The sequence below is a fragment of the Sitodiplosis mosellana genome, unplaced genomic scaffold, assembly GCF_009176505.1.
Source record: "Sitodiplosis mosellana isolate CC-2019 unplaced genomic scaffold, AAFC_SMos_1.0 Smas_scaffold_6166, whole genome shotgun sequence".
NCBI classification, from domain to species: Eukaryota; Metazoa; Arthropoda; class Insecta; order Diptera; family Cecidomyiidae; genus Sitodiplosis; species Sitodiplosis mosellana.
Window position 1 is genome coordinate 1045115 of NW_022601407.1, and position 12344 is coordinate 1057458.

The 12344-nt window shown below is 35.4% G+C and overlaps 1 protein-coding gene across 14 annotated transcripts in view; it reads left to right on the forward strand.

Moving 5' to 3' along the window:
* The window catches only part of LOC129575162 (twitchin), a 54138-nt gene that overhangs the window by 4491 nt on the left and 37303 nt on the right, over nt 1–12344 (forward strand). For 4 of the 14 annotated variants that reach the window (XM_055458147.1, XM_055458148.1, XM_055458150.1 and 1 more), the window contains exons 2-20: nt 1805–2534; nt 2628–2649; nt 2883–3045; nt 3183–3327; nt 6314–6461; nt 6958–7161; nt 7300–7601; nt 8335–8558; nt 8649–8739; nt 8813–9124; nt 9185–9617; nt 9701–10028; nt 10206–10277; nt 10445–10840; nt 11016–11075; nt 11164–11223; nt 11334–11372; nt 11591–11740; nt 11902–11982. In XM_055458147.1, coding sequence (XP_055314122.1) covers nt 2222–2534; nt 2628–2649; nt 2883–3045; nt 3183–3327; nt 6314–6461; nt 6958–7161; nt 7300–7601; nt 8335–8558; nt 8649–8739; nt 8813–9124; nt 9185–9617; nt 9701–10028; nt 10206–10277; nt 10445–10840; nt 11016–11075; nt 11164–11223; nt 11334–11372; nt 11591–11740; nt 11902–11982 — 3543 coding nt within the window. In that variant the 5' untranslated portion in view covers nt 1805–2221. The remainder of the gene's footprint in view (nt 1–1804; nt 2535–2627; nt 2650–2882; nt 3046–3182; nt 3328–6313; nt 6462–6957; nt 7162–7299; nt 7602–8334; nt 8559–8648; nt 8740–8812; nt 9125–9184; nt 9618–9700; nt 10029–10205; nt 10278–10444; nt 10841–11015; nt 11076–11163; nt 11224–11333; nt 11373–11590; nt 11741–11901; nt 11983–12344) is intronic. The other 10 variants (XM_055458155.1, XM_055458156.1, XM_055458158.1 and 7 more) reach the window with 5 other exon arrangements.

Here is a 12344-nt window from a genome sequence, read left to right on the forward strand (position 1 = left end):
CACACTCGATTCGAGAGTCTCAAAGAACAAAAACAACAACAAGTAACATAGACATTCTCAAGCATCGGTTGGACTGTCTTTCGAAATAGCAACCGACTAAAAAATAACGGAATAGAGGCTTTTTCTCGTTTCACTCAGACCAGGAATGATAAAAACATGCCGTAAATACAGTAAATAAAGCTCTGCACATAAGATTTTCATATGAAAATGAACGAAAAATATACCGAATCTCGGAACACAAGCATGTAAGCCCAGCAAATGAATTTCGACAAATTGCTAAACAAATTGAATTATACAATTCACATAACCATAAAACGAAATTGAAAGCGTTGAGACAAAACAATCAAAAGTGGGAAAAATCGAATATGTAAAGTGTCTTATACAACAACTGAAAGAAAAACCTGCGAAAACTCAACAATAACCAGCTGAAATAGGCGCAAAAAAAAGTAATTTTATATTTACATGAAAAAAAAATCTGGACTATTCAAATGAAAATCATATTTTTTTTCTCCTGAATCGAATTGGTAGCTGACAGGTTTAATACTTATAATTTAAATTTGTGGAACTGCAGCGTTTGTAATGCAATAATTTCATTTCAAACCGAAATGTGTGAACAGACCCGTCCGAAATGAATATTACACATTAATCTCGTAAAAATTCGGCTGCAGTTTCGATTTCAATACGAAACACAGTTTGAAAACTAAATTGACTAACTAAATTGAATGCGTGTGATTTTTATGCATATTTCGTCGGCGAATTATTCTGCGTATTAAGTACGTTTTCTATTGATCGTTGCACATTAGGAGCGCCAAATAACCCACATTTTTCTTTTCTTCTTTTTTATTTGTAAATATTCATTTATTTGAATGGTTTGCAACTAATGGAAAATCCTTGCTTTCAATGCATTTTTTATTACAAAACAATAAACCACATCGCTCTAATTGACAACCCACGCGCGCTAAAATATTAATAAATTCATTTATTCAGTCAATTTGCTTACTTTTAATATTCGAATCATTAAGTATTTCAGGCAAATGACATTCACAAATTTTTTTTTATTCATGTTGCTTTGTTCGATCGAGCCGATGAATTTATGTTGCACTTACAATGTCGCATATTTTGTTTTATTTCAGCGAATGCTTGCATAAAATCTTCACTTTCTTGTTGTTGGCGCGATTGCGTTATTGCACGATCAATGCATTTCAGTATAGACACCGTATTTTCCACAGCTCTCTGCACATAGGCATAGCAGCGCTAGCAAATTGAGATTAAATACAATTTCGATCGTATCAAATGTGTTTTCTGGTAAATTGGATTGACTCAAAAACGATCATCGCATCTTTTAAAATTTCGATTGAACATTTATGATATGGTCCAGGTGGCGTAAATGGCATTTTCTTGTCAAACGAATACAAAAAAAATAATCGTTTGTGATTTTCACCTGACTCGAAATTTCGAGAATCGGATTTTCTTTCTTTAAATCGCTCAATGATGATAACATTCGTGAATTCGTCATTCGAGTAAAAGGAATTACAAGCTGCGCTAAAAATAGAACATAAAAAGCGGCATTTTTGTGAATAATTTACAGCTAGAAAACCTGTTAAATCGTGGAAATGACAATCTGGACGGTCGTTGATTCGTTTATATACTTTTCTTCGGGCAAATCAATTACGTTTTTCCGAAACTTGTATATATACTTTTTTTTTCGTTTGAATGAATGTGAATGAATGATAAGTCTGATTTGAATTATTGCGATTTGAATTCCGCGAATTGATTTATTCCATATCTTCCTTTCTATTTATAGCATAGATGAAAAAATAAATCTCGAACCGCGAAACGATATGTAAAAAAGGCATAGCAAAGACAGAATCTTAGCGAAAAACAATTCAAAGTGGTCAATTAATCATAAAGCTCATTTCATCCGGATCCCAAATCGAAAAAAGCAGACACAACAAATCCATATTACATTACGATTGATGCTGAAACGATTTCAAACTAAATAGAGATTTGATAATTGTAAAGCGAACGAATTAAAATTAAGTGCTGTGTCACTTGTTCAACAATCGAAACGAAATCCAAGCAAAACAGTCTTTTTGGAAGAAAAAAAAGCCCGTTTTATCAGCTTAGTGCACAGAAAGTGTGTGTAGGCTTTTTTGCTCACTTTTTTTGCGGCGCAGCAAATAGCAAATAAAGAAGAACATATGTCAATATAATCAGAAGGATGGGAGTAGCAGATGATTTTGCTCCAAGTTTTGTGAAAAAGCCGCAACTACGGCAAGAGGATGATGGCAATCGGTTGATTTTTCAATGTGAATTATTATCAGCACCGAAGCCCGATATTGAGTGGTTTCGCAGCGATGAATTGATCGTTCAAGACGCTCGCACCACCTACAAAATTCAATCGATCGGTGAAAATAAATACAGCGTTATTTTGGACATCGATGATGTGGCCGAAACCGATGCTGGCCTGTACAAGGTCAAAGCCAAGAATACCATGGGCGAAGTAGCTGCGTCAATTAACTTAAACTTTAGTCGTAAGTATCAATATCCGCGTTATTATTTAGTTTTTTATGTTTACAATTCATCATCTAATGTGCTATGCCTCTGTTTTCATCCACTATTTGCAGCTGCTGACGAGCCAAAAGAGAGGTGAGATAGACTTTTACATTTTGATGGTATTTGAATGAAGTAATTCATGAACTGCTCGACCAGCCAATATGTGATATAATTTTCCGAAATTTATACAACGTTCACAGAGACGGATAATTATCAACCGCACATTAACGGGATGAAGAAAATCATCATTTTGAGAATATACACCAATTAACAATATGATTTTTTCTTTCGACTCGTTCGATTCTTTTTCTTCTTTGTGAACGCAGGCAAATTGATGGTGTTGCACCAACATTTGTTAAAAAGCCCGCCATTCGCCAAGAAGATGACGGCAAGCGACTGCTGTTTGAATGCCGCATAAATGCTGACCCTAAACCTGGGATTACTTGGACTCATAATGCTGTCCCAGTCCAAGAGTCGAAACGACACAAGGTTCGTACTAAAATTGGAACTTTATCAATTTCAAATTAAATTTTCATCTGATCCAAATGGCATTTTGCAAAATTCAAAAATAAGATTGGATAAAATTATAGTGAACACTGCGTATATTTTCTTCTATCTCCAAACAGCAAACGGTTGACAAGCAAGAAGGTCAATCATATTTTGCATCACTTGAAATAAATAATGTCACAGTTGAGGATGCTGGCAAATATAAAGTGACTGCAAAAAATGAATTGGGCGAAAGCAATGCAACCATCAGCCTTAATTTCGACAGTAAGTACATCGTTAGTCATTTATTATTATTTATAGCACAATTGTCCGTAAATTTGGCTTTAAATTTGTTCAATTGCACCGTAATTTTGAGTAAATATTTAGATATAATTTGCAAACGAAACACATAATCAGTAGATAAGATCAAGTTCGCAAGTAGAAAATCGTTTGTTTATTTAGTTTTTATCCGATTCCGATTACGATAGTAAATGCAAGTCTCTCTCACACACATAATTCTATATTACTATAATATTGGATTAGCTTTTAAAAAAATCCATCAAATGCTTGTTAAAAGTATTTGTACATTTTTTGCACGCCACACCTCGTACATATAGAATACTAGCATTGTTGGAATACTTAGTTCGATCAAGACTAAAATGGATAAAAAAAAAGTATTTAGCGATATATTCTGTATTTATTTGCCTCAATGCGAGATGGTTGCGTTTGTTCACTTCTCTTCTTTTCTATCTCTTCCACCTCAATTCTTTGTGCAATGTGAGGCTTTGCTGATTTTTTTTCATGGAATGTGAACCCCCTTTTGAAAATTATTTCATTCAGTCAGTCACTTCATTTGGTATGCCTCGCACATTGGATACCCTCTGTTGAAAACTATTTTGAAATTAATTGGTGTAGGGAATTACATGTATAAGCAGCGTATACAGCTCTAATATTAATCAACCAGGATGTATATGAATCAAATTTGTTTTTTTTCTGCAGTAATATACACATAAATCATCTAGTATAACCATTCGATATTACACGAATCGGCACATTTCAATCAACAACATATTGATATTTTTTTGCATTTCATATTTCGCGAATGTTTAAAACCGAACAACAAAACAATCTCACATGACCAATGTAAAGCAAACAAGAGACGTTCGAGTTGACAAATCGTATAACATCAAAAATAATTAAAATCCCATAAAAAAACGAAAAAAAATGACGAATTCAAAAAAAAAACAAAATAAAACATATGCACCGCGAAGAACGAACGCGTAATTCAGTGCTTCAATTTGCGATCGAAATGAAAGCCCAAAATTACTGTACGCAATTTCTATGCGTTCTTCTCTTGATTGCTCGACATCAATTCGAATTGTTGTATTTTATTTCGTCTAATTGTTAATTGTCAAATGACATGCTGCTAAACGATCTCCGTCTGCTCTCGGCAGAATCGGTTTGTTGACCAAAAGAGAAGAAAAAACAATTACAAAGCGAAAAAAAGAAAAGAGCAACAAAGAAATAAATAACCGAAGAAAAACCGTCGTCTTCGTCGTCGTCTGAATCTCATTTGAATGCATTGAATTCCGTAACAAGCGAATTTGTTTGCAATACTTTAGCCTCATTTTAACTGGCGCTATGCACCATTATCATTCATCAAACATATACTCCTACCAACAGAAGAAATACACACGCACGATATGAAACACTTTTTTGAATTTCCAAACGAAATGGCAAACACACATCTCTCGTTTTTTCCTCCCATTCATTTTTTCATTGAAACATAAACGAAATCTGTTATGAAAAACAAAAATCCCTTGCGAATGTTTCATCCTTCATAAATTTATATTTATTTTTCTTTTTATGTGTTAACCTGATACATTATGTGATGTTGTATTTGTTGTGGTTTTTGTTGTTGTTGTTGTTATTGTTGTCCGCATACTTAATTTATTTTTCATCTTTTTCTTTATCATCATCGTCGTCGCCACAACTTTTTTCTCAGTGGCCGCCTTTCTTTTTTATTAATTTTATTTTTACCATTTGCTTTGTTTGTTTTTGCTTTAAATTTTTTTTTCTCGCCGGCTTATGTATTTGTGAGCGTCTAAAAATATCTAATGCACATGAGACGCTTGCTTAATTTCATCGCTTTCGTTATTTTAGTTAGGATGTGAATTCTTTTTTCTGTGGTTGCTGCTGTTGCTACCGATGATTCCACCGATATTCTTTTTTTATCGGTTTTGAAGGAACGCGAAAAAAAGAAGTTTGCTCGATTACAGAAATAAGAGGAGCCGTAACTGTTTTTGTTTGGCTTCACATAGACCGGCGAATATAAAATTAGCGATGACTCTAGAGTGTTGTGCAAAAGTAGTAAGAAAACATTTCCTCCGAGAAAGTCTCTCTCTCTTTCGAGAGAGAAATTTGACGAAAAAAATAGAAAAAAAAGGATTTCTTCATCATACATAATCGAACATTTCTAGAGACACATTTGATATGTGATTTCAACATGATTGTGAGGAGAAATAAAGTGTATCCCTAATAGACCATGGCCCCAATTCTGAATCGATTCGAGTAGGGACAGATGTGTCCAGCTATCGGTGTCAGTAGCAACAAAATAGACAAAAAGCAACAAATCAAACCATAATTGTGTAATGTAATTGATTGTCTTTAGAAGTAGTTAGTAGTTGCACTCAAACAATTCCCCATTTTCATGGACTCTTTTAGTTTGTAGCAGGAATTTTGGTTTGGCGTAATCATTCGACACACGTAGGATTAGCATATTAATACGAAATATTCGTTTTTTTCTTTCTTCTTTCTGTATTAATACACATGTAAAATGACCTCCCATTAAAAACAGAAGGAGAACGTTATATTTACAAGTGAACAAGTTGTTGATATATTGATGACGATTCAGTGGGATGAAACATTTGAGCATTTCCGAAAATCATCGATTGATCGTTAAACTTAACAAATACGGACACGTGATTCGCTCTCAAAAAATAAAAAAAAATTGTGAGCGAAAATGGACGGAAAGCAGCTTAATTAGCTGAATTTTTCCAAACATATTTCATTCGCACGTAAAATTAAGCTCACCAGCTCACTTTTTTATGGCACTCTACCGAGCCGTGTAGTCCAATAAAATCAACGATTCATTCGCATAAATATTTACTCCGAATTCGAACATTTCCCAAACATTGCAATTAAACATTTGAAGCAATTATTTGTATACTCAAAATGAAATTCGCATTAAAAAAAATTGTTAATCGTTTAGGCGATGAAGCACCAGTACCCGATGATGGTATTAAGCCCACGTTCACTGAACGCCCAATTATACGTCAGAGTGATGACGGTGGAAAGACCCATTCGAAAATATTGATTGAATGTAGATGTGTTGGAGATCCAAAACCGAGCATACAATGGTAAACGATCACACCGGATATTGCACCAAATTCAATTTACATTTACAATCCGATGTTTCATCTATTTTGATTAATTCAACAAGAAACAAGAACTCCGCATACACACACATACACAACGTTGAGAATGTCTATTTTAATGTTTCATAATTGGTTCGCTATTTATGAAGAACAGCTAACAATGATTCGATAAAGATATTTCACGAACGAAATAAATAAAGTAATTAAATAATGGCTAATTTTGATGATTTTTTTAGAGACAGTTTTTTTTGTATAACTAATGAAAACGAATTTACAACTTTTCGTTCGAATTTGAGTTTGATCGTAACATTGCAAAATATCTCTTCTTATGGTTCGAACTGTAAATGTTGATCGAATTTGGTGTGATTGTATGCATAAAGCAAAAAAGCACTTGTAAGGAATCAATGAATGAACTGTGTCGTTTATTGCCCATTTTTTATGTTTCGTTCTGAATGTGAATACGATTTCGAATGCAAAGGTTTCATGGAAAGGAAGAGATAAAAGCTGGAGGTCGCTATACTATTACGTTAGAAGAAGATCAAAAACTGTATCATATGGCACGATTGGAGATCTCAAAGGTTATCACGGGTGATAAGGGCGAATACCGTGCTATCGCACGAAACAAGCATGGTGAAGGCGTAGCAACGATTAATCTGAATTTCGAGGGCAACGGAAAGCCAAAGTACACACTTGTCTTTTATTTATCTTCTCTTTTTGCCCCTCTTTCTACTGAAATCGATCGACTAACCGATAACTTTTTTCTTCTTCTTCTTGTTCTTGTTGAATTGATAAATTTTTTTTGCCGCAATGATCACAAAAGAATTTCGGATGGTAAATCGCCACGCTTTCCAAAAAAGCCGACAATTCGCCAAGAACAAGATGTCTTGATCATGGAATGTCAACTAGAAGCAAATCCTCTGGGTGATGTTACTTGGTATCAAGGCGAAAAGTCGGTGGTTGGTTCGAATAGAATCAAAATGTCACGAAAAGCCACATCAAAAGACACGTACATTTTAACATTGGAAATTTTGAATCCAACCCGCGAAGACGGTGGCAATTATCGATGCAATGCATTTAATCCATATGGTGAAAGTAATGCGAATATCGCTCTCAATTTCCAAGGTACTGAATTCCTTCAATTCGTGTTCGAAATCAATCGACTTTTGGGCTCACTTGTGCCTCACTTGCTATGGCTTTTACACTAGAATACTTTACAGTTTTAGCTATTTCCATTCCATTAAATCGTTTCGCATTTCGCTTCTGTTTATTACCTAGTAACTAAAAGCGACTAGAGAAACAAACAAACAAACAAAACACATATCACAAATTCAAGTCAAAACCAAAAACAAGATATCACGATAATCACAAAATCACAGATTTTCTTAACACTCTCTGTCCTCAGCACATTTTATGTTGTTCAAAATAACTTTTGTGTACGTTCCATCGGTGGTGTATGAAGACTATTGCGAGGCAGTCAGGCCTTGTGTAGTGGTTCATGTTTGTGTTCAAATCGGTCTATTTAATTAGAAAGCCTTTTTTTCTAAATCGCGTTGAGCTTCGTTCCGTGCTTCTTTATTATTCATAGAAAGTGCATATTCATCAAAGAATAAATGATGTACTAGCGATGCTGCTGCTGATGATGATGATGATAATGATGGCGATACCAATGATGAAGAAGAAAATTGAAACGATTTAATATCGAATGGTTATACTACTGTTGAGCTGATTTTTTTTTAAATCTTGTGTAGCAATAGCGAGGCGGCTGGGTAGTCTGGTCTTTTGAATATTTTTTCTCTTTTCACATACAAATATTTGCGAATTGAAAAGTGATGGTTTTTTTTCTTTGATAATAAAGGTGGCGAAGATCCAAATGGATTCGCACCATCGTTTGTTGAGAAGCCTCGTATTATTCCAAACGAGGCCGGTACACTCATTACTATGAAATGCCGTTGCAAATCTAAACCAGCTGCCGTGGTTACTTGGTATCGCGAGAAGGATGTGGTTAAGGAAACATCAAAGATTAAGATCAAGTCAACATCCACCGAAGAGGATATTTATGAACTGGTGCTTGAGATCAAGGTAAAATCAAATGGGCAGTTTTTTTTTTAAATTTTGTTTTATCGTTTCTAACCATGTATTCATTGTATTCGATTGTTTAATTGGCAATAGGATCCAGGCACATCAGACGGTGGTACCTATCGTTGTCACGTGAAAAATGAGTTCGGTGAAAGCAATGCCAATTTGAATTTGAACATTGAGGGTGAGTTTTAATATAAATTTAATTTGAATTGTGTTGCATTAATTCCAAATGGGTTACAATTTTAACATTGAAGCCGAACCAGAGCCAGAAGGCGAGGGACCAACATTTGTCGAAAAGCCACGCATATTGTCGCGTGATAACGGCAAATTGGTGATCATGGAAGCAAAAGTCAAGGCAAATCCAGGTCCGGAAATCACATGGACCAAAGGGGGCCAAATCATTACGGAGACCAGCCAAATCAAATTGTACATGGAACAAAGAGAAGACATTTACGAGATTCGCTTGGAATTGTCCGAGCCAAATCTTGAAGATTCTGGATTGTACAAATGTAACATCAAGAATGCTTTGGGCGAACTTAATGCCAATTTGACATTGAACATTGAGAGTGAGTTTTGATATAAATTTAATTTGAATTGATTCCAAATGGTTTGCATTGAAATTATAGTTGTGCCGGTGATCAAGGACAGACCGAGGATCATCAAGATCATCAAAAAGAAAACCGTTGTCATTGAGTGCATGGTGGTCAGCAAATTTGCACCAAAATGTACATGGTTCAAGGAGAAGAATGAAGTGGCCGAAGGCAAACGTCATAAGGTCGAGGTGAAACAAGTCAAAGAAGGCGAATTCGCTGTTCAATTGGAAATCACTGAGATAAATGATGCCGACAAGGGCTCATACCAAATGATTGCTAAGAACGAAAAGGGTGAAGCTGTTTCGCAAACTGTGGAATTGATCGATATTCCAGAAGCAGAGGATGAGGAAAAACCAGCCGTGCCCGAAATTAAGAAGCGTTTGCGTGACGAGACCATCGAAGAAACTCGCTCACTTGAGTTGAACGTCGAACTGAAGAAAACATTGAAAAAGACCAAAGTCATTTGGTACGATATCTGATCTCTTACGTACATTCGATGTTTTCCAATATTCCAAAATTCCAATTAATTTATAAACGTTGATAATTTAGGTACAAAGATTCGACAATCATCAGGGAGTCAGAGCATATTCGACAATCATTCGATGGCAAGTCAGCCACACTTCGTATTTCAAGATGCAAGCGGAACGAACACTCTGGTACATACAAATGCGTTATCAAAAACGACAGCGGTATGGATGAGTGTTCGGCAACTGTAACCGTGAAAAAGGTCGAAGACAAGAAGAAGAAGAAGGAAGAAGAAAATGTTGAAGAGACCATCGAAGTGGAGGAAGAGGAAGAAGAGGAAAATCTGGAAGAAACAAAGGGACCATTCGATGTTAAGCTCAAAAAGGCTAAACAAAACAAAAAGGTCATCTCAGTAAGTTCTCAATGGCAAACATTTGAAAGATATGTAACTAATCGTAATTTTGGAGTATAAAGAAACATTTTTGAAATTTCTTGTGTTAAATTCGTTGTGGAACAATTCCCCGACAATTATTTTTTGTGTAAACCTTTTTTGTGACTAATTCCTGTGCAATTTCATTCATAAATGAAGGAGGATGAAGAAATGAGGGAGGAAGTTGTCGAAGAAGAGGTTAAGAAGGCAGAAGAGCCCACCAAACGAAAGGTAAGTCTCTTGTTACTATTTATTACCAAATTTTGGTATTTAACCAAAGCACCTTGTAAATAATTCTCACGTTATACCTATATAAAACTATTACCCAAAACTTCCTTATGTAACACTTACCACATCAACACATACGCTATCTGTCATAAAACAAAATCGCGGCTTAGATCGACGAAGTTGGCTCAGCTGATGAAGAATCTGAGAAAGCGCCAGTCGCTGATAAGAAGCCGAAGCCAAAGGAAAAGAAAATTAGCGCTGTCAAATTGGTTGACGAAGAGGAAACCGTCACCGAGAAGAAGCCAAAAGAAAAGTATGCTGAACCAGAAGAGCAGAAAATTGACGAAGAAAAGCCAAAAGCTAAAAAGACAACTGAAGTCAAACGAAAATCAATTGGCGAGAAGAAGCCAAAGAAGGCCGAAGAGCCTGTTGAATCCATTGATGAACCAGATCATATTCAAGTTGATACTGTCAATGAAGATGATTTGAAACCGGCTTCAAAGCCATCATCGCGTCGTGGATCGAAAAAGGAAAAATCCCCCGAAAAGATCACGCCATCGATCGAGGTATACGTCAATATTACAAAGCAAACATGAGCTTCGCTTGATCTCTCTCCGCTTACACTGCCAAAATTTACACATAACACCACTCAGATGCAGAAAAAGAATTAATAATAAAGGAAAACTAAAATTTGTGGCTAATTTATTCATGTTTTATGTTGAAAAAAAAAATCATTTTTAGGAAGCTGCCGAGGAGGCGAAACCAAAGGCAAAGGTTACCAAAAAGAAAGAACCAGCCGAAGTAAGTAAACATTCTCCATTTATGTGCCATATATGTATATATTTGTCATCTCCAATATACCTGAGTTAATTTGTGTTGAAATTTAAAGGAAGCTAAGCCTGAATCAAAGATCGAAAATGGTGTTGTTGAACCCAAAACCGAACCAGAGGTAATTTATTTTAATGATTTACAGCATAAACACCACCAAGTGTATTCAAAATATCACATTAATAACACCATCGATTTCTGATCATTATATTTTTTCTTTTCAAATTGTAGCGTATGGAATTAGAGAAGGTTGATCTTAAGCATTTTGTGGTAAGTCTTATATTGATTTTGGAAAAAATATTTTTTTTCGAGTTTCGAAAATAGTTTAGCACACTTCAATGGGTTTGACACAACTTATTTGATTGGTCGATGACGGAGTCATCAAGATCGGAGCTTTTTGAACACTATATTTGTTTATGTGTGAATAACAAAATCCCAACATTCTATGTAGTACATTCGTCATTTTTGTGTAAACACATATACATTAGGATGAAGCCAAGGATGAAACCGAAAAAGTTGATAGTCGTCGCACTTCTGTAGCCACTGACAAAGACGACAGCAGTCGTCGTTCGTCTGTTTCCAAGGACGAAAAGCCGGGAAGTCGACGTGAATCGGTCGCTGAAAAGCTTTCTAAAAAGGTACGTTTTCCCTTCAATTTGTATTCCATTCCCAATTGTTTGTACTGTATTTGTTAGTATACAAGTTATTCAAAGCCTCTTGTAAAATAGTCAATTGAGTTTTACGAGGGAAAAACATTGTTAAGCAATTTCATCATCGTATAAATGGCATTTGAGTTTAGGTGGGTGAACCAGACTTCAGTGTTGTTGAAAAACGTCCGTTATTAAAACCGCTTGATCAAAGCCGCCGTGCCTCAATTAAGGTAAAGTTAGCGCATTTCATGTGCCAATTGTCATATTCTATCGATGTCGTCTATGTGATTTATGTTCTGCGTCAATTGCTATTGTCTATGCGTCTATCTCGCCGCTCAGCGTGAATGCTTTTCATTTTGATGTCTCGCTTATTGTCTTTGTGTTCGATCAATGTTTTCATCTTGAATATTTGCAGAACTGTATTGTTGACCGACCATGGTTGGTTGACAAACATCATCGAATTTCGATCGAATTTAGCTTTTTGTGCCTATATCAATGTGTCAATGTTAAAATCGTAACGCTTTTTGTACACTGCACTAACTTTAAATGTAAACAGAACCAATCTAATTTCACGAATAACTTACGCACAACA